The following is a 23,305-nucleotide window of genomic DNA, read 5'->3' on the forward strand; positions in this document are numbered from 1 at the left end:
AAATATGTTTTAATACAGCTAAATGTAAATGTATATATCTAGGAACAAACAATGTAGGCCATACTTGCAGGATAGGGGACTCTATCTTGGGAAACAGTGACTCTGAAAAAGATTTGGGGGTCATGGTGGATAATTAACTGAACATGAGCTCCCAGTCTGATGCTGTGGCCAAAAGAGCTAATGTGATCCTAAGATTTATAAACAGTGGAATCTCAAGTAGGAGTAGAGAGGTTGTTTTACCTCTATGTTTGACACTGGTGTGACCACTCTTAGAATACTGTGTTCAGTTCTAGTGCTCACAATTCAAGGATGTTGATAAATTATAGATGGTTCAGAGAAGAGCCACAAGAATGATTAAAGGATTAGAAAACATGCCTCATAATTGCCAGGGTTTCCTCCCCACTCTGAACTCTAGGGTACAGATGTGGGGACCCGCATGAGAGACTCCCGAAGCTTATTTCTTCCAGCTTAGGTTAAAAACTCCCCAAGGCACAAATTCTCCCTTGTACCTTGGATTAGGTAATGCTGCCACCACCAAGTGATTTAGACAAACTCAGGGAAAGGACCACTTGGAGTTTCTACTTCCCCCTAATATCCCCCCCCAAGCCCCCACACCGCCTTTCCTTGGGAGGCTTGAGAATAAACAAGATGAGCACAGAGCAACCTTGGGATTTTTAGGACACTAAAAAAAAAAAAACAAAGAAAAGAAACAGAACTTAATTATAAAGAAAAAAGGTAAAAGAAACATCTCTGTAAAATCAGAATGGAAGATAATCTTACAGGGCAATCAGATTAAAAAAAACAGAGGATTTCCCTCGGGGCCAAACTTTAAAGTTACAAAAAGAAAACCAGGAATAAACCTTCCCCTCAGCACAGAGAAAATCACAAGCCAAAACAAAAATAAGCTAATGCATTCCCTTGCTAGTACTTACTTATTCTAATGGAGTTGGATTGCTTGCTTCCTCGATCTGTGTCCGGCAAGCACACAGAACAGACAGACCAAAACTTTCCCCCGCACCAGATTTGAAAGTATCTTGTCCCCTTATTGGTCCTTTTGGTCAGGTGCCAGCCAGATAACCTGAGCTTCTTAACCCTTTACAGGTAAAAGGATATTGTGCCTCTGGCCAGGAGGGATTTTATAGTACTGTATACAGGAAGGTTGTTACCCTTCCCTTTATATTTTTGACAATAGTGATAGATTCAAAGAGCTCAATCTATTTAGCTTAACAAAGAAGGCTGACCATAAGTGTCTATAAGTATCTACATGGGGAACAAATATTTAATAAACTCTTTGACCTAACAGAGAAAGGTAAAACATGATCAAATAGGTGGAAGTTGAAGCTAGACAAATCAGACTGGAAGTAAGATGTACTGGTGACAGTAATTAACTATTGGAACAATTTACCAAGGGTCATGAGAGATTCTCCATCACTGATCATTTTTAAATCACGACTGGGATGTTCTTCAAAATAATTCCTCAAGCATATATTTTAGAAGTTCTATGGCCTGCTATCCAGCAAGACAAACTAGATCAAAATATATTCCAAAGCCAGAAGGGACCATGAACCACTCATTTCCTGATTTCCTTGATTTCACCTAATTCCTTCTCTCTCCTTTATCCTTCATTGCACTGCTTCTGACCTATTTTCCATCATGCTTTGTTTCCACTTGAATACAACTTTCATTTCTAATTACTATCCTATTTCCCTTCTCTTCTTTAGCTCCAAAATCCTGCAGCATGCTATTCGTTCTCATTGCCTTTACTTCCTCTTCCAATTCTCTTCTTGATCCACCCCCAAATTGGATTCCATCCTCCAATAACACTGACCTCAGTGAAATCAGTCAAGAACTCCAAGATACATCTAAGGGACGCTTCTCTATCCTCATCGTCTACATCTCCCTACTGCTTTAGATATGGAGCACCCTCTTTTCCTAACTTCCATGACCCTCTGCTTTATTGGTCCTCCCACTCTGTGAACCATTGCTTCAACAAATCCATTATTTGCACCAAATTCACTTATTTTCCCTGCATTTGTTGGTGTCCACACTCTCCACACATTTGTTGGTGTCCACACACATTAAGCTTCCACACTCTCTCCCCTTTACTCGCACCTAATTTTCTCCTACTGTTTAAACTACCACCTCCGTGTTGATGAATCTTAAGTCTCTCTCTGCCTAGTCTCATCTCTAGATGCCTCTCAGACATTGTCTTGGATATTCAGCTGCTTCTGACATCCGACCCAACCTCTCCAAAACAGAAGATTCATTTTTCTGCCTATTCCTTCTTTTTTGCCTCCCATTTCTTTCTCCATTATTAACTCCCATCCTGTCTGTCTCCTAGGCTCACAATCTTGAAATTTACAACATCTCTTCTACTGAAGTCTGTAACCTGCTCCTGTCTGACCTCACTGTCTCACTTCTATGCTCTTAAGTCTGTCCAAAATTAAAAGTGATATTGCCACTGTTAATGAAGAGGGTTTAAGTACAAATCAACATTTAAATATATGTATGCATAAAAGGCACACACACAAACTTCTGCTTCCTTTCTTATGGTTACCATCTGACAAAAGATATAAATTAGTATTGGGCATTTGCATTTTCAGTGTGGGCCTGTCCCATGCCTCGTTGCAATCAATAAGCAATCCAATAGTTATTCTGCATTTCAAATTTACTAAAGCTAAGAGCTGAGGTGCTTGGCTCCTTGCAGGAGACAGCCTGTAATGTGTTACTGGATAACTATTACTGAATTCCCCATAAAAACTGCACACTTTAAACTCTTTTTTATTAAAATGGCAATCTCCTGATGACGACAAACTTTCCATTTGCCTTTCGCAAAGGAATGCATTAGGCTAATTGAACTTCTTCCTTGAATTAGTGACTTGTAAATATAAATCAATTCCTTTTCTACTAATTTTGGCACATTTGGACTTAAAGAATTTTAAAAGTTAAAGTACCCAAGTTCTTTGGAGTTTAACAATGGTTGGCAAATGTAGCTAGGAGCTAAAGTAAAAATCTTAAGAAGAAACTTGTTCCCCTCCAAAGTTTGCCTGAATTTCTCTTCCTGTCTAATTTTTAAGAGAGTATCTTTGAAACTGAAGATTCAAGCCTTTGCAGAATCATCTTCTAGCTTATTAACTCTGCCACTTATTTGTCAAGCTTTGTAGACACATGAAAGAAGCCTCTTAAGACATTTTAAATAACTCATCTTTTTTTTATGTACTAAAGAGCAGACTGAATTTTAGCACTGCACGTGAACAGATAATTAACCAGTGGTCGATAAGCACATTGTGCAGACATATGGATAAGGTGAAAAGCAAGCAGGCAAGTGAGTTCAAGAATTTTACCCTGGGCAAAAAGCTGAATTCTTTGATGTGCATTTGGACAAAGGAATTGAAGAGGAAGATTCTACACTTTGCTGCCATCTTGGACTTCACCATTAAGTCAGGAGATCTGTCTTACCTGCACTGAACTCCATGCTTTGTTTGAATTCACAAAAATTAAAAGATCGCTTATTTACCAATTTTCCTTCAATTAAAAAAAAAAAAAACATACAACAACAGTATAGCTGTGTCTATTTTTGTGGAAACATATAGACAGGGCTCCTAACTGGGACACTTTTGTAGTACTTGGAAGGTATAAGTTACTTTTTAAGTATAAATTAATTAGAACAAAATCTTAAATATTGCTATAATTCATTATATAATAAAAGAAAAACCGTGGTATATTAAAACAGACACCTTTCTCTCACTTTTCTTCTCTTTATAATACACTAACCTGGTGCAGTAATCTTTTCAGTTTTAGTAACTGAGTTTTTACAGCTGTGCAATCTTGAACCATATGCCGAAGGGTCATTTCATCAAGCATCACTGTGTTCTCCCGTAAGCCCACCAACTGTCTAGGCGTCTGGTAGAGGTTTGGTGCTCCATAGCCTTCAAAGTGACCAATAGAAGGCTCTAAGTGGCTGGAGCCCCTGCAAGAAATATTTTAGATAAAATCAAGAGCAGTCTTAATCTAGAGCTAAAATCTGTGAGCTCTGTTTTTTAATGAGAGAGCATTTTAGTATTGTGTGTGTGTGTATTATTATTAATGCTGTAAGCAATTTTTAAAATTGCAGAGTACTAAAGGGCATCAGCTATATTCATTTAGATTGCCGAGTAGAGAAAAACATTCACAAAACAAAGCTGCCTTGCAAAAAATGCCAGACTATTTACTTCTTAATAAAATAGAAACACTTTCCCATGTCACATGACAGCTACTGGAACAATGAAACCAGCAAAGCATTTTCCCTTGAGCACATATGCAGAAATTGACTGTTCATTTATAATATTGTTTAACACAGAGAAACAAGTCCCACCCTAGGGCAAAATATTTGCATCTAAATTACAACCCCCGGCAAAGATCTGAGTTTAAAGAAGGGAATATTAGAGCAGTACCAGTATAAGTGTCATCTTCTCTCAAAACAATCTAATCATAGGCACACCACTTCTCTGAAAATGCTATAACCTGTCCTTCAACAGAAGAAGCCACACATCATAATACATTAATTTCTAATAACTCCATCAGAAGAGGTGCAACACAGTCCTTACCTGCTCAGGTCATTTTTACCATGTGGAAAGTGGCCTACATGGCCAAAGTGACAGTGGTCTTGTGTACTCCAACGCTGCGGTGTCCTCTTCCAGAATCCATCCTGCTGCTGTCGTGTATTTCTGTCTTGTCTATCATAACGATTCATATTTTCACACTCCACTACACAGATGTTTAAAAAAGTTATGTACATAACATATTCTAAAGGAATTCACTACCCACAAAAATACAAGTACTGTACATGTTAATCAGATATTACTAATAGGTGCACAAGTACAGTCTGAAACATGAATTCTTCAAACTGCTCATAAAAGCGAGCTAAGCTGAACACTAAGCATCAGAATGGTCACAAGAGACCACCTGTAATGGCCGCACCTTTTATCTCCACAGTCCCTATTGCAATAACTTCAGAAGTTATATTGTTTAAATAAAAATAAAAAGTGATCAGAACCTGCAGCAGAATCTACAAAATGTAAAACTTAAGATTTAAAAACGTTTTTAGAAGACCGATTTGATATTAGAAAACATTTTGTCTCTTTTTACTATCAGTATCATTAGCCTTAGGAACAATACACATAATATAGGAAGACAATATTTTAGAAAAAGAGGCAAACACAATGTTCTGAAATGAAGAACAATTTTTCATTTTAAAAAATATCCCAAACTGGCTGAAGCCTAATTTTTTTAGCTTTAGAAAGAATCCCGAAGATTTTTAAAAATCTTTTAAAAACATTAAACGTCTTCAGATTTAAACAGCTTTTGTCCACAAACAGTTTGAGAAGACTGAATTTGGCAACAGCTTGTAAACCACTAGAAACAAAGCCAAAACTCAACTACAATCCCTGCAGTCAGACGCAGCAAAAAAGTTAATGTTATGAACTACTGTTCTGCTGCTATACTTCCCTGTCACTTACCCAAAGAGTTTTTCCTCACATTGTCAGCCTGTCTCTAGAAGAGGAACTTTACACAACAGAACATTGTGTTACTCAGCTGCCTACTCAGACCTAGTTGTACGTAAGACATTGATAAACAGGCCTTCCTTCCTGCTTCGTTCCCAGCCTGCATTTTGTTGGGAAGCAAGCCCAGTTTTACCCTGTGATTTAAAACTACCATCCTCACTCACTGCCTACACATACTTGTTGAGCTAGAACTGTTTCTATATATAGCATCTGAGCACCATCCCAGACTCCAAAATGGAACAGGCGAAGTTTCAGTATGCCTATGAAGTATTCTGAGGGCGTTGGTATCAGTTAAATTATGCATAATCCTAAACTGACTGTAGGCAGTAAAGTGCATTTAAGGCACAAAGTAATCCTAAATTAAGGTATTGTTGTAATAATTCATCATATATATGCTCAATTTTATCAGCTACTTTTATAATCAAAATAATCAAGATATGAGGGGAAAAAAATCTTTTGAAAAGTGAACTGTTACCTAAAACAAAATAGAGTAAACAATTACTTTAAAAAGCTGCCTCCTCTAGCTCATTACATAGGAGTACATTACAAAGTATAAACAAATACATTTATAAGTAATTTCATTATGATTCAGCTTTGCAAACAAAATTGTGCAGACAGTGCATAATGTCTGATGAAAATGTGGATTGAGGACCACATTGCTGTTCTGCAGATATCCGTAACTGGGACATGCACCATAAATGCTGCTGAGATTGACTGAGCTCTGGCTAAGTGCGCCATGAGTCGGTCAGAAAATGTCGCTGTGTAACAGAGTGTAATACAGTCTGTGATCCATTTCGAGAGCCTTTGGGTGGTGACTGGATGGTCCCTCAAATATTCTGCGTACGAGACAAAGAACTTGGATGAAATTCAAAAGGACTTTGTCCTATCCAAGTAAAAAGCTCAATGGACATATAGGGTGTGGAGTCTTCACTTATCTTCACTTATGAATCTGGTTCTGGCTGGTATGCATACAGGAGCACTTTGCTCCAAGGAAATAGGAAGGTGTCTGATATTCATCCCAGGCTGTGATCCGGCCTAGAGCACAAACAGGAACACTGCCTATTCTGACGAGTCACAAATTAGTCCATGGACAGAAAGCCCCCTATGTGAAACAACCAGGCTAAAATGTTCATGCTGAGGGACCATTCATGGTCCAAACTGAATGGTCTGCTAAGGCAATCTGCCATGGTGTTTTGAACCCCGAGCAGGTGATACGCTTTGAGGGACCAAGTTCCAAAGCTTGACTAACTTTTTGCAGTCTGATCTGACTCTTCCTTGTTTGTTCACATAAAAACTGCAGCAGTTATTGGTAAGCCCATGGACAGTCTTGCCTTGAATGTGAGGGAGGAAGTGCTAGAACACCCAGAAAGCTGCACATAATCCTAGGACATTTATGTGCAATCTGGCCTCTTGTGTAGTCCACAGACTTTGAGCTCAAAGGTTGCTGAGATGCACTCGCCACCCCACAGCTCAAGCAACTGTTACCAGAATCATGGGAGGGGAGGGAAGAAAGAAAGGGACTTCCCTGCACAAATTGTCTTGGCTCATCCACCAGGTCAGAGACAACAACACTCGGTCCAGGATTTGCACTGGCTTATCTAGGTGATGAATTTGAGGGCAATAGAGTGACAAAAGAGGGCAAAAGAGCCATGCTTGTAAGAGGTGCAACCTACCATGACGAATGACATGTTCATACTGTCATATGCCTTAAGAGCCTCAGACAGTTTCTCACAGTGGTCTGAGGGTGATCCTTCAGCTCCCCCTCGGGACACAGACTCAGCGGTGAGGCTGCACCCAATCCTGACACAGCGCAAGGACCAGGCCTTCCCCAGAAAACACTCCAGAGCCCTGCCTTTCCGTGCCAGGTGCACCAGGTGTGGGCAAGCAGGCACAGAAAAGCAGGATCCAAGTGTGGAGGGGCTTGGTATGGGGAAATCCAGGTATGGGTTGAGAGGGTTCTGTGTGGGGCAATCTCGGTGTGGGCGGCTCAGTGAAAGATCCGGGTGTGGGGGGGATCTGGATGCACAGCGGCTTGTTAAGGGATTCTAGGTACACCGGTAATGGGACTTTGCAGGAGGGTCCAGGTGAAGGTGGCTGGTGCTCAGCAGGGGGGCTCTGAGCGTGGGGGGGGAATAGAGCTCAGCATTGGGTCTGGGGGTCTCAGTGGAGGGGTCCAGATGCTGTGGGAGCGGGGTTCAGTGCGGTTGGGACCCAGGTGCAGCTGGTTGGGGGTCAGTAAGGTGGGGTGTGGGTGGCTCGTTGGGGTGGTCCAGGTGCAGGGAGAGTGGGGCTCATCAGGAGGGTTCTGGCTGTGGTGGGGGGCTGAGGTTTGGTGGAAGGGTCTGGGTATGAGGGGGTCTGGATGCATGGGGGTTGGGCAGATGGGGGAGCAGCTCCCTGTACAGGGATGCCTCCCACTGCAGCTGAGGAGTGATGGGTACAGGAAGCACTGCGGAGGGGGGGGGGGGAAGAGTTTGCGGAGCTTCCTACATCCAGGGGAGAAATCTGGGGGTGGGTCTGACCCAGCCCCAGATGCTGTGCAGGGGAAGGGGAAGTCCCGTCCTCCCCACCCCAGCCAGAACTATCAGCTGAGCCCGGTGCAGGGCAGGAGCCCCAGCCATGGCTTCCCCAGTCCTGCTCCCACTCCACAGTGATTTACCTGTCTGCTGGCTGCCATGGGCACCCAAAACATACTGCTGGGGAGGATCACATGACCACTTTTGTGTCTTCCCTTTGCTTCCCCGTCAGAAAGTCATTTTTCTGCAGGGAAACAAAGAAATCTGCGAGGGACATAAATTCTGTGCATGTGTACTGGCACAGAATTCCCCCAGGAGTAATCTGTATGAGCCAGTATTGGGAAGCAGCAACCAAAAGGGTCCGCTCCACCATTTGTTACAGACTGACCTAGCACTTGAAGAACACACTTTTCCTCCCTTAATAAAAATTCAGCTTTATTTTTTTTCTTTTGAGGAATTCTAGCACAAAAATCTGGGATTACAAGTTGAAATTTGGCAGGGCAATAATTCTCACTGATAAGCATCTTTCATTTTAGTGTTCTTTGAAAACTGGATTTGATGGTTATGAGGCGATGAAAATTGCTCTTTGTGCAGTCACAGTAATTTTTTTAAAAGTGATCTGCCAGCTCCATGCATTTGTGGTTAACTTCGCTGTGCAGTGAATATACATATCCCCAGCAAACACTGATATGTACATTCAGAAAAAACTTTTCACCTCAAGCATAACGTTTTTAGCTGCAATAAGGTATGCACTCAATGAGGCAGAAGCTTCTCCTTCACTGAGTTGAGGAGCACAGTCAATGAGGCAGAGATATGCAGAAGTCCTTGTCTTACTGAATGTTTACTTTCACATGACAGGGCATTGCAGTCATGTCTAGCCAAAATTTCTATTTATTTATTTTTAAAATTATGTTAAGTGGTACTCGCCATCCCAATTAAAGCTGAATTGTGGGATAGGGCTGGGAGGGCAAGATACACCCCTTCATAGTGCCCTGGCATCTGCTGTCCAATGTCAGCTCTCTGTTATTAAAAGGGCTGGTTTTGGTCAATTCCAGTACCCCAAGGACTTCGTCTAGACTAGGGTTTAAGGGTGCGAGGTTACATCGCCTTCTCTAACTCAATCAATACATTTTAAAACTCTAATCAAGACAAACTGTACATTAGAACATACTAAGCTGGTCAAGTTAAAGATGACTATCTAATGAGATCTTTAAAAGCTTTGTTTATATAAAGCAATTACAGGTAGCAATCAGCCATAAAGAGCAGTGCTGGGTGGAAGAATGCTTTATCTTTCTCTGCTTCTGCATATATTTCTCTTACCCCTGTAAGCAGCTGGCTGCACAGGCAATGTCAAGTTTAAATGTGTGTGTTATATGGCTTGTTGGTCCAGGTTTCTTTGCATTGTGTCAGATTGCCTGAGTACCATCTGGACTTTAACACCATTGCACAGATCATGTTGTGCAGGCAAAACGTCTTAATATATAAACATGTGCCTGGATATCACATTTTACTTTTTCATTTGTTTCTTCAATAGGATCAGAAATTTGGGAAGTTTGTCTAGCCAGAAGGAGTTGGAATGCAGATGGAATAATATGGAGGAGAGTGGAGAAGGGTGGCTGGGTCTCCTGACCTAACAAAAGTTAGAAAAGGAAGTAAAACTCATTCCTGAAAACTAGAAAGCAGCCCAGTTTCTCTGCAGAAAGGAACTAGAACTGCATTATCTTCACCACCATCCCCCCACCACCGCTGGCAGCATAGGGGCTACCATCTTTCCTAAGGGAAGTTTGGCTTCACTCCCAATAGGAACTATAGAAGGTCATGGCCATTTCAAAAAGATGGCATCTTAACTTAGGATTTCTGTGACCTAAGTCTCATTCAAAACAGAATATGGAAATTATGTTTAATATGGCAGTTCTTTGTGGAATTCTCTGCAGAGGAATGTTATTTGTCAGCTGAAGGAGAATCTTTTAATTGTAAAGAAAAATGGCAAAAACTGATCACTGATCCTAAAATGTTTCCTCAAATGTAGCCAACACATGAGACTCCAGTGAGTTTAAAAAAAACTGAATGGAAAGTTTGAATTCACTGTTATTCTGTTAAGAAAATTACGACAAAAAATGGACTGCAATCAGACTCTAATTTTCTCAAAGGAGCAATTTTTTATAAAATGTAACTCAAAATAATAACTTATTTGTTTGTAAATCCCAACAAAATTCATTCTGTAAGTGCAATAGTTTTGGGAAAGATATAATTATTTATACATAGCAAAGTAGTTAAAGCCCTGCTTCAAGTACAAAACTCTTCTCAACCTTAACTGAGAGAATGACTGACACTTCCACCACACTAGGACAAGGTGAGTGAGGTAATATCTTTTATTGGACCAGCTTCTGTTCTGCAAATTTCCATAACAGATCCATAACACTGGGTTGAGTTGTGCATCTGGAGTATTAGGTTAGGTTGTTAGACCACATTCAACCAAGGCTTAAGTACTTCACTAACCATTGTCACAAGGTGTGTCCTCAGGTAGGTCCACATCAAGCATGAGATCATCATCTTCGAGATCACATGAATCAAGGTTATTCAAGATATCCTACAAGAAAAAGATGAATGTGGGAAAAGAACTGTGTGCATAAACAATGTTCTCACTTACATGATAGTTACCTCACTGCCTTGCCATAAAGTGGCATATTTTTATTTTACAATATAGTTACACTGCGTTTATGTTCAAGACAACACATTTCCTCTTTCTCCAGTTGCATGATCAGTCAACACTACCCAGTGCAATTGCTTTACAGTAAGGCTACTAATTATCGCATCTCTGGAAGCCTGATACAGTAACAATGCCTCCGTAAACAGTTAAAATCTAACCAACACATATTTTCTACTTGGTGTCTTGAGGTTTCTCTGAAGGTGTGTCTGTTCATTGGCTTAGTACTTTTCAGTAGGATTTCTCCAGTTAGAATTTTTTAAACCTTTGCGCAACTCATTTGCTCACTTTAATGAGCTGATATTAACTAGAAAATCCTCATTTGTAAAGAGTTAGCTTCCTGAATTTTTATTAATAAAGTTAAACAGTACAAATGTTGCCACTTTTCCCATATTGATCAAAAGAATGAAAAGTCTTGTATGACATCATAACAATATTCAATACAAAAAAGTGGGTAAAAATAATCAGTCAAAACAAAAATAGCACAACTTTACTTCAAGTATCAGATTTGTCTGTCCCAGCCTCAGTAAAGTACAAGTGACAAAGGAACTGCTCTAAATTATAAACTACTCAACTAAAAAGTTTCAGTAAAATTATAATTTTGCAGGAAGTAGCACCAGGGGTGACTCAAAACTCCTTTGCCACTGCCAAAACAGGAAGTTAATTAGCAGCTAGAACTTAAGTGAGTGATGGACCTGCACATGGCAAGCAGTCCTACTTTTCCCCTTCCATAACCCACAATCCGTAACAAGATTACGGAAAGATCAATAATTAACACCCAAATAGGACATTCTGATGCAAATATTAAACTATGAAACCAATACTAACATAGAGACTTACATTTACAGGATGAAAATTCAACAACAGTACCCAGAGTAACAAATACCCTAAACCAGTGGTGGGCAACCTGCGGACTGTTTACATTTGCACGGCTGCCCGCAGCTGCCAGTGGCCGCAGTTCACCGTTCCCGGCCAATGGGAGCTGCAGGGGGCGTGCAAATGTAAACAGACTGGCAGCCCGCCATAGACTTGCCCTGACAGGCCACAGGCCCACCACTGCACTAAACCAAACATCCAAACAGTGAACCAATGGCAGTACCTTGCCTTGAAGAGAAGGTGGGAAAGTTGTAAAAAAAGCTTCAAAAGTGCAGAGCACGGACAAGAGGCAGGACTCCTGCCCTGTGTCTGCTACACTTCTCAAGGGGCCACATGGCCAGTCAAGGCCTAGTCACTAAGGCATCTTATCAAGGGGCAGCAGTCAGTGACATCACTGCCACTGTACTAGCCCTTCCTGGAGGCAGATTCCAGTCCCTCTGAACCAGCCAGTCAATCATGTCGATCTGCTACAGCGAGCAATGCTGGACTTTAAACCTTGAGCTGAATTGTGGACTACTGCTTCAAGTGATATTTTGTGTGGTGACCACTTTCTTTTATTTTAAACCGAAAAGGTGAACAGAATTTCTATTTTATTGATTGTTATTTGATCTAATTACTTTAAGGACTATGATATATGGGAATGACATGGTAAAAACCTTTACCGTTTGATGGATTTGGCTTTTAGATCTTCTCCTGTGCCAACCCCAACATTTTACATTAGTTTTTTATGCTTTTAATCTATGCTTTTCTCTTTATAATAGAGTGGCAGGGTGTGGCATCTTTAAATCCAAGTGGCAGGGTGTGGCAAATTTAAATCCCTGTGTTCTATTCTGTTGCTCAAGGCACCTACTAACCTTTAGCAAAAAACAAGATGTGGATTTTTAAAGAGAAGGGAAGCTGATATGAATAAATTTATTGTTGTTAATCCAGGTGTAGTCTGGAATACCAATAAGTGAACGCCTACATTCCTTTAATATGTCTGTCAATCAGAAGCTGAAAGTCTCAAATTTTCACTGAGAATTTAAGGTTTCCCAAAGGTTTTTCTGACCAACAAAACCTAAAACAAACAGTTATTGGCACCCATACACAGTTGTTTCCTGTCTTTCCACAAGAGGATCTCTATCTTAAGAAGTGGGACAAACTGATTTAAAAAAGGTTTTCCAAAACTAATTTTCCATTACTGTGTTTCTGCATATGCTTGAAGAATCTTAGTGCCCAAGAGCACCATTCTGAAGTGCGATTCCTGATTCTTCTGAATATCTCCAAGATATTTTCTTTACTGAATGGTTTTCCTTCCTGGAATCTTGGCATAAAACTTTGCCAACAGCACACATTGTCAATACAGTCCATATGAGCACCTTTAAGTAGTTCTGCAAATTAGGCTTTTTGTTTGTGATGCAGATCCAATTTGCTGCTGAATACATATTTTATGCAGCTCCGTCATCAATGTTTTTTATCCATTGCAACATGAGTGTGAATGCACATGTACATTTTCAGGAAAATATATTAATTACACTTCTAGATTTACTGCTTTTCTATGGTAGACTAACAAGCACAAGACTACTTATACTACAGTAAGGGATACTGAATAGCCATATAGAAGGTTAAATACCTCCTGAAGGTAACTGGAAACACAAACATCTTTGACATTCTAGATCAATGTCCTACAATACATGTATTAATATGCTGTGTTTCTGAATGACTGGGTGTAAGCTATGAAACCTACATGACGCACATCAGTGTTACTATGTATCTGAATTTTTAATTGGCTGTCAGTAAGGTTTTAACATCTTGAGTAGCCACACCTATTTACAGGTATTAAGAGATGTTTATCGGACTTCCAGCAGGTTGTTTGGAAAACCTTATTGTAATAACTTAATGCCAGAGACTTAAAATTATACAATTATTAGACAGATTTGAACTATGACTACTTTCATTATTCCCCCCCGCCCCCCTTAGTCTCCTGACAATCAGTTTCGTGTTCATGAAAGTAAAGGGCTATTATCATTGGCTTGAGACAACTAGGAGATCAATATAGGCATCCCAACATAGATCTTGAGTATAGGTCACTACTGATTGCAAAACATGTAGTATATTATTCTCATTAGCACGCATTTTTACTCTCTTCTTAAAAAACACCAAGCGTATTGGATAAAAGCAAGAATGAGCCCTTTTTGTAAAAGTAAATTACATGGCAGTCATGAGTTGCAACTTGCCCAGAATTTAGCAACCTTAGCAACTTATCCAATGCATACATTATAGCAAAACCCAGCTAGAGACTCTTTCTGGTAGGACCAGAAGCAGCCAAAGCAGAGACTGCCGACTAGTGCCAAAATATTCCAGAAATCTACTTACAATTCACAAAAGCATCCAAAAACCCATGATCATTATTTTATAACATGTCACTAGTGTTCACCAATATATACGGGCTAGCATATATATTATATTTCTGTCTCTCTCACTCTCACACATACACACACACAGCCTAAATTGACCTGTACCTTTACTATAAACCTTTTCACTTATGCTAAGTATCCCATAACTCCTTGCATTAGCTGAAGTAACCTTTGGCTTAAGAAGATAGTATATCTGTCAGGACCAGGACATATGATTATTTTACCAGAGCAACAGGCAGGGAGTTTCTCACAGAACACCTGAATGCTAGTATCCAAACCAAAAATAAGGAAAGGAACAGAACAAGTTAAGGAATCGGGACAAATGGATGGGTTGGATATTAGTAACATGTAACTTAGAAAATCATCCTACAAATACTACCAGCTGAAATGTGTAACTTTGGGAGCATACCTTCTGCATAAGGTAAATGTAACAATAGTGCATGAGACAGCCTCCCAGAGACTGGTATCATATAGAAGCTGTTTCCTGTACTATATTATTGGTGACTTACAGCAATAAACCTGACTGATATTGGCCGTTTGGTCTCTTGAACTAAACTGTGGTCAAGCAACTCACTACACAATTTATCAACACCAGTAATGCAAGTAAATAATCAATAATTTTAAGGATACCATTTAAGGATTAGTCATAAACACAATTTATCAACCTTCCCTGAAATCTGCAAGTTTTTAAATTTTATTTTAAGTTTTTGTCCTGTAAGCACGAGAAAGCTGGTCTGGAAGTCACTGAAATCTTCTTGCACTACAGCAGTGGTTATCTACCTTTTCCATGCCACAAACTCACTTTAGGGAAAAAAAAATATTCTGAGATTCCCCTCCCCATCTAGCCATAAAGAAAGGAAACATGGTCACAAACACCAAACTGAGAATCCATGCTCTCTATGAATGAGAGTCACATCTCCTAGCCGTCATGCATTCAAGAAATGCTTTCTACTGTTCCGTGTTACTACTATTGACATAATTTCCTACATGCTTTCTATTCTAATATGCCAACCATCATGGTATCTAGCGCTGTACTTCTGCCAAAAAATCTCTAAACAGATGGCACTGAGGTGTGAAAAGTGACAATTTGAATCCCAATTGACTTCATGTTGATTCAACAACATTGGACACCTTTTTCTTTCTTAAAGCATGATATGTTTTTGGTGACAAAGAAATTGAGCCTGCATTAAATTCAGCAAAGGTCTGGTTATCAGATAAAGTGTGCATGGACTATTCACATCAGTATGATCATAGCATACACAATTCAGCAAACTGAATACTATTTTGCTACACCATCTTAGTTGTAGGATATTACATACTGTGGTGCAATACACTCTAGATGAGATAAAACATACCTTGGCAGGACAATATCTGATTTAAAATTCTTGGTGTCTTAATTCTTAAGAAGGTATACCACTATTAGAAATCTTGCTCTTCAGAATTTACTGCTAGCCAATATCTAGCTAGTCATGGTTTTATTTTTGTACATCAACTTACTGGAAGTTGAACTTTGAATTGGATTTTACATAAATGAGACCCCAAACAAAATACTACTATTGCATCATAATGCAATTACTATATCTGCTTTTATTATGAGTTTTCTGAAAATTCCTTCTGAAATGAAACTAAGCTGCTGCTTCCCTGCTTAATGATACCAATGTACAGAATACTGAATAGGCTCTAGTATAAATTTAACAGTTGAACCTTTACATAAGGCTTGGCCATCAACTTTTCCACTTCTCAATTTCATTTACTTTATGCTACTTCCATTAGAAACTATTAAATACTGTGGCCAAGATTTTTAAATTTGTTTTTTCAATTTGTTGGGTACAAACCGTAAAGGACATGGAGCTATTCTGTAATAATTTACTAAAAGTGTATAGGACATGGTTATTAGGATATTTACTGCAGGACTATATGGAGTTAATTTAACAGAGCTTTAGGGAAACAAGCAGGAAGGCAAAACAAAGGCTCCAGATAAAACACGTCCAGGTAAACACTTGGGGAAAACGGGAAAGCAGGGGTGTTGCTAAAAGACAATGCCTTAGCTAATAACCGCTAAGATCTACTTTCTTGGCTCCAGCCAGATACAAAGCTCATTTTACCATAGCTGAACAGATCAAAAGGACTATAAAAACCAATTTAAAAGACAGTTTCTGTGGAGAAGCAGCATTGGTTTGGGAGCTGTTTGCAGCGGAACAAACTGACACCCGCTTCCGGGTCTGAAGAAGCTAACCTTCCTAGGTGTCCAGGGGGATGGTAAGCCTTTTGCTCATGTTCTATTTGGTTCTTACCCTTAAGATTAAAACAATATTTTAGTTTAAGGCAGCTGTCTGATCGCTTTATTTACCACTGGTCACTACCCAAACACAGCTGGACCTGCTGGGGAAGGCAGAGTTGATCAACAATGCACTGTAGCCCAGCACCAGTTTAAGAGGGGTAGAACTGCATGATTCTGCCCCAGGAGAGCACAAGGCATGAGGCCTAACACCAGTGAGGGTGCACTTAGAGAGACTAGAGAAGAGGCCAGAGGTGCAGCTAGCCCGGTAACCATGAAACTACTCATTTTTGAGCATCAGGCCACCTATATAGGTCTAATATGGACTTAGAAACCTAAGGTTAAGCATTCATTTTTGAAAATCTTAGCTTGCATGTATTAGAACTTGGACAAGCTTTAGTGCTAAGAAATAGCAGCAGTGCATTTTTTCAGCATAAGTGACCATAGTTGACAAAGAGAGATTGTCTTCAAGTAGTCAGGGACTTATGATGAATGCGGTGATTCAAAATTCAGAGTTTTAATGGAGGAGGCGGTGGCGGCCGCAGCAGTGATGGAATTTTTTTGGTTTGTTTTCAGTGAGGCTTCTAACCTTGGAATGTTGTGAAAATTTATTTGCTTTTGTTCATTATCTGCTAATGCTTTCAACATGGCATATATGTGAAGAAGAAGTTTAATAAACCCATTCTTTTTATTTATTTGAAAAGAGGAAACTTTCCCCCCTCAAATGTAAAAAACCAAAACATTCAAAGAATTTCCTTTAAGTAGCAGTATTCATCCCATGCTATATGTAACAGCTTCTAGCAGTATAGCAAGTAGCACTCAATTATTTCTAAAATGGCTTCACTTTTAAAAACCTTATTGATCAACTAGAGAAGAGAGAGGTCAGACCAAATATTTTGACTGTCTTCTTCAGACAAAAAAGCACATATCTAATTACTTTTCATATACACCTCACCAATTTTATTAAATATCCTGCAGGTTAGTCTTCAGAAAAGAAACCATTTTTGAAGAAAATTATATTCACGCTGTATGTGAGAATGCTAGATTTTTCATATAGAAAATTGCCTTATGATAGCCTCTATTTATTGAGCACAGTTGAGGATAGCCAGATAACTTTTTGGAAGTCACCACACTAACTGGGATATTTAGCTTCAGACTTGGCATCGTATTTATGGAAATTTCAGCTGTAAATCCTGATTTGCATATCCATACAGGTCTTTAACAATGCAGAGGCTTTGAGTGTCAACTAGTAAAGAAAACTATAAAACCAACACATAATCCAATAGAATTTTAAAGGTCGAGGTTGTGAGACAATGCTTTGTAGTAGCTTGTCTTCCTCTCAAACTGAAGAAAACCCTAGGCAGGGCCTTTCTTCTTTTCTAAAGATCCTGTTTTGTTGATTGCCTAATTTCTTTGTGATCTCTTACAACTAAAACCTTTCTGCTCTCATTTCTTGATATATGTGCTAATCTTTTTTCAAAATCAAGATTAATTGATCAAAATGTGAAGCAATATCACTTAAAAGAAACAATCCTGTTGCATTTGGGCATCTAAACCATTTGCTAACTTCCCTTCTTCCCTGAAGAAGGGACAATAGTATGGGGGACCAGAACATTTATCACTTCACCTCCACCAATGACAGTACCATAAGTTTAGGGAGGCAACCAAGAGTGTAGTGTAAACTGAAAAAAAAAAAAATCTTCAGTGTTTGAAAATTCCTAACACTAAAAAGAACTAGAATATTTAACAATTCTTTATTGAAATGGCAGTAATCCCTCCACGGTTCAAGGTGAATGAGCTTCCACTTGAATACCCTATATTAGCACCCCTATTCACCATGGCTTGGGAAAACTCATTTGGGCTGAAAAATGCTTGATTTCTTCTGAAGCCAAAGGAAAATGTTTCTATGACATTTGAAGGCAATTCAAATTATGTTTGGATTACTGATCATTAAAAAGTTACTCTGCTTTGTTGTTGACATATGTCTAACATTTCTCTCCTGCTTGCTCTAAAAGGTAATCCTTTGATTCTTCCATAAGATGCAGTCTTTTAGAATACTTCACACCTCAATTATACTCTAAGAAAGACTGTTATTAAGAAAAGTTATTGATGATTTTTGCTGTTGGAGTTAGTGGGTTGAATATTGCTTCGAACTGTATTAATAATTTTGTACTTTTGACTTCCAGTGGAAGCAGGATTGAATACTATATGCATGAGTGGGCATATCTTCCTCTTTTGACGGGTTAAAAGAAAAGGTGTACTTGTGGCACCTTAGAGACAAACAAATTTATTTGAGCATAAGCTTTCGTGAGCTACAGCTCACTTCATCGGATGTATGATGGGTTGTAATTTCACAGGAATACAAGGATAAGGGTCCTTTTCTATAGCTTATAGCTAATGGAAATCTTCCTTTAGTGCGCAAATGGAAGATGTCCGGATTTTGGAGCTTTAGGGCATGGGTTCTAGAAGTGAATTGACACGGATGCAACAGAAAGATGACCAATATTTATGTCCAACACTTGGCTCTATGTTGTCTCATCAGTATTTTCCTGCTATGTATACTATAAAAAAATCATGTATCGTGTAAAGTCATGAGATACCAGTAAATCAGGTCTTTAATAAGAACTACTCATATTGTATTGCTGGGATGTTTGGAAGTGTGTGATATGTACACTTCCCTGTGGACAAAAAAATAGCCAAAGATTTTCAAAAGAGCATGTTTGTTGAAAAGTCAGACATACTTTTAAAAAGTATATCAGCAACAATTATTCATGCTTATTTATGAAAATTTGACTTGCAATGAGGAGAGCAAACTTTAAGCTGTTTTTCTGTTTTAAAAAACCCCAGAAAATGTACCCTTAAATTGTAAAACAGTTTTGCATCCCCTATACTATGACAATGTTGAATGGAGACAAAATAATGTACTGTATACTAGCAAGGGAAGTTTGTGCATCCTGTGGGCTTGCAGTCAGACCACTGCGAAATTTAGAGCAGTCTGACTCAATTCTTTACTGCCTTGTCAGATGCAATTTTAAACCAGTACTTCCTCTGTAAACAGCTCAGCCTGCCAGAACTACACAAAGAGTGTGTGTCCCATGCGCCTGGCCAAGGCGCAGCAGCAAAATGAGACACGTGCATGGAATTAAGCAGCAGGTAGCAACTTTTATTAAACTTTAGCACAGGGGAGGGGCACTACCTGCCCCTCACGCACACTCTCCTATACCAAATATTTAATTGGTTCCAGCATGACAGTTACAGGGTTCCTTACAATATAACCCATAACCTGGAGTAGGCTCTCCTCAGCCTACCTTCCACCCCCGCCCCCAAGGACTCTCTGAGTCTTAACACCCTCCCTCTGCTAGGGGCACACAGGGTGCAGAAGGGTGGGGACGTTGGCCTGCAAGGGCCATACGGTCGGACCTTGGCCTGGAAATGCTGCAAGGTCTCACTCTACCCATGAGCCCAAGGTTCAGGTTCTGAGAATCGTTCAATTTTATCTTTTTACCCAAACTGGAAACTGATTGCAAGTTGTGACGAAACAACAACTCATGCCAAGTACCTCAGTTCGGAACAAAGTGCATCCCTACTTAATTCATTGGGGCTTGGCCCATGGGTGAAAAAATTCCTTCCTGTTGCCCAAAACAGGTGATCAGCTAGACCTGCAGCATTTGTCAGGCCAGATTTCCATTCCTAGTTCAGGGTGAGTAGGGTGCAGCTGCTGGAATGGAGCCAAGAGACACTACACACAGCCCCTGCTCCAGGTTAAATCCTGGAAGCTAGGGAATGCTGTCCAATCAGCACCCATTCCTCCCATCTGGCCAACGGGTGCCAGAGACTCCCAGTGGGGAGGAGCTATCTGGTGTCCCTCAGCATTTGTCTCCCTCCCTCGCTGCTGAGACTGTCCCCTTTCACTGTTGGCCCCATCAAGTTCCTCCTCCCGTTTAGGGAGATAGGTGGCATTTCACACAGAGAGCATCAAATGAAGTTTAAATACTATTTCTTTGACTATTGAGATATACGTAAGCACTTTTTCCTATGATGCAACAGACAGCTGCAAAAACATGGATGCACTACAGCATATCACCAGATTCTAAAGTAGTACATAGTGGGTATGTTATCAATAAAAAGATCAAAAATAGGCTACTTTCACATTTCAATTTGTATTTAAGCATTTCCCTTTGATTTGTCGCACACTCCCAATACTGGCACAAAGTTATTTTAGTAAACAATCGGGAGGGTCAATCTAACCTTAAAAATTGCTAAAGAAAGAATGTCTGAATTACAGTATCAACTGTAATGAAAAGATGTTCATGCTATTGAAATATTCCTAGCTGAAATTCAGCTAAAACAGGAGCTAATATCTTAGCATGAACTTAATTTTCTATACTTCTCTGCTGTTGCTCAAAATGGTTTAGAGTAGATGACAGTGGAGCATCTACAATACTCTCATACGCTGCTTATGGAGTGGAAAGAAACTTACATTCAGCAATACAGATGTGCAGAGCTTAGTCTCTGAAGCCTTTCATTAATCCTTAGCATTCTCTCTCATATTTAAGGAAAGAAAGATTGTTTAAAAAAGGACAAGATTACAAAACTGCACGTAGTATTGCAGTATTAAACTTGAGTTTGAAAGTAGAACATTACTATTTTAACACTCATTACTTTGTCTAGATTAGCCTCACATGTTGACCAGCTGCATACCACAAAAACAAAATGCAAAACAAAACAAACCATGGTTTTGAGACAGATGCATAATGTTACTGCAATACTGGATATTTGGTTCTGTGACTGAGATACCCAAAACCTTGTGGATAGCGGGGAAAGCAGTAGACGGGGTATATCTTAACTTTAGTAAAGCTTTTGATACCGTCTTACATGACCTTCTCATAAACAAACTAGGGAAATGCAACCTAGTTGGAGCTACTATAAGGTGAGTGCATAACTGGTTGGAAAATCATTCCCAGAGTAGTTATTCGTGGTTCACAGTCATGCTGGAAGGGTATAATGAGCGGGGTCCCGCAGGGATCAGTTCTGGGTCTGGTTTTGTTCAATACCTCCATCAACAATTTAGATAATGGCATAGAGAGTATACTTGTAACGTTTGCGGACGATACCAAGCTGGGAGGGGTTGCAAGTGCTTTGGAGGATAGGATTATAATTCAAAATGATCTGGACAAACTGGAGAAATGATCTGAAGTAAACAGGATGAAATTCCATAAGGACAAATGCAAAGTACTCCATTTAGGAAGGAACAATCAGTTGCATGCATACAAAATGGGAAATGACTGCCTAGGAAGGAGTACTGACTGCAGAAAAAGATTTAGGGGTCATAGTGGACCACAAGTTAAATAAATCAACAATTAACACTATTGCAAAAAAAGTGATCATCATTCTGGGATGTATCGTCAGGACTGTTGTAAGCAAGACACGAGAAGTAATTCTTCCGCTCTACTCAGTGTTGATTAGGCCTCAACTGGAGTATTGTGTGCAGTTCTGAGCACCACATTTCAGGAAAGATGTGGACAAACTGGAGAAAGTCGAGAGAAGAGCAACAAAAATGATTAAAGGTTTAGAAAACATGACCTATGAAGGAGGATTGAAATAATTGTGTTTGTTTAGTCTGGAAAAGAAAAAAGACAGCGGGGACATAACAGTTTTCAAGTACATAAAAGGTTCTTACAAGGAGGAGGGAAAAGAATTGTTCTTCTTAACTTCTGAGGATAGGACAAGAAGCAATGGGCTTAAATTGAAGCAACGGAGGTTTAGGTTGGGTCAGGGTGGATAAGCACTGGAATAAATTGCCTAGGGAGGTTGTGGAATCTCCAACATTTTTAAGAGCAGGTTAGACAATCTTCACACACCTGTCGGGGATGGTCTAGATAATACTTAGTGCTGCCATGAGTGCAGGGAACTGAACTAGATGACCTCTAGAGGTCCCTTCCAGTTCTATGAAACACCTATGAATATTACTTTGACCACTACGGTTTACCACTTAATATATCCTATTAATATTATACCCTGTTGTGATATGTCAATACGCTTCTCCTAGAATGCAGATTGATTTGTTGAGGAATTCCGCTGCGTTAAAATGCAAGAAAGCTTCAAAAGTAGATTCAGATTACTATCTCTACCCTCAGTCCTTCCTTGCAATTGTTGCAGTTTTGAATCATATCTTTTTTTTAAAAATCTCCCTTTTGCTGTGAAACATCCATATAAATAAAGAGAGAAAATGAACATAAACAGGGGAAGTGTGAAACTTTCTATATATAAAGTGCTGCTAAATGAACAAAATAAAATGAAAATTATAAGGATCTTTTCCCCTAACATTATGCTGAAGTTTAAAGTATTATCTGAAACACAAGTAAAATATTTTCAGATACAAGAGTGATTGTGAAATTGGCGTTAATACAGTTTAGAACCACTAAGCCACTGCATCTAGGCAATTTAACTAGGATATAGAGAGCCTTCATTTTCTGAATAATCTTCACTGCCAAACATGATGCGGTAATAAATATAAAGATAAACAAGCAAGTTTATTTATATTTCAAATTTCCAAGTTGCTTGCTTAAAGATTTAGCACAGCAGTAATTACAGATATACTTTGCTGAATTACAGTAAGTTATTCTACTTAGTATTATTTTTATCTCATAATGCAAACAAATTAAGATGTCAGGATATAAGAATGTGTTATTTTTGGCTTTGCATTCAGCTGTTCTTACAACAACATATCATATTCTTTGTGATGACTATTTATTGTTATAGGTGATGCTGGTAATGACACAGAGAAGCCACCTAACATTTTCCATACTAAGACTCAGGTTTTAAATTGCTTACATCTTTAGCATAGTTCACCAATTCAGACTAAAAAAAAAATTATGCTAGATGTCTGTCTCAAGATTAATTTGGGGGGGAATTTTTCAGCAAAAATGGTTCAGCCATTTGCAAGAAAGCTGTGAAAAAATAAGTTGTCTGTCTTAGAAAGTTCCTAC

At 39.3% G+C, this 23,305-nt stretch overlaps 1 protein-coding gene across 4 annotated transcripts in view; it reads right to left on the minus strand.

The window, feature by feature from the left end:
• Positions 1-23,305, minus strand: part of CCSER2 (coiled-coil serine rich protein 2) — a 137,493-nt gene that overhangs the window by 66,734 nt on the left and 47,454 nt on the right. For all 4 annotated transcript variants that reach the window (XM_084632928.1, XM_084632927.1, XM_084632930.1 and 1 more), the window contains exons 4-6: positions 10,559-10,649; positions 4,587-4,746; positions 3,775-3,970 (exon numbers count right to left, since the gene is read on the minus strand). In XM_084632928.1, the coding sequence (XP_084489054.1) occupies positions 3,775-3,970; positions 4,587-4,746; positions 10,559-10,649 (447 nt within the window). The remainder of the gene's footprint in view (positions 1-3,774; positions 3,971-4,586; positions 4,747-10,558; positions 10,650-23,305) is intronic.

The sequence above is a fragment of the Lepidochelys olivacea genome (genome assembly GCF_965140295.1).
Source record: "Lepidochelys olivacea isolate rLepOli2 genome assembly, chromosome: 7".
In the NCBI taxonomy this organism is placed as follows: domain Eukaryota; kingdom Metazoa; phylum Chordata; order Testudines; family Cheloniidae; genus Lepidochelys; species Lepidochelys olivacea.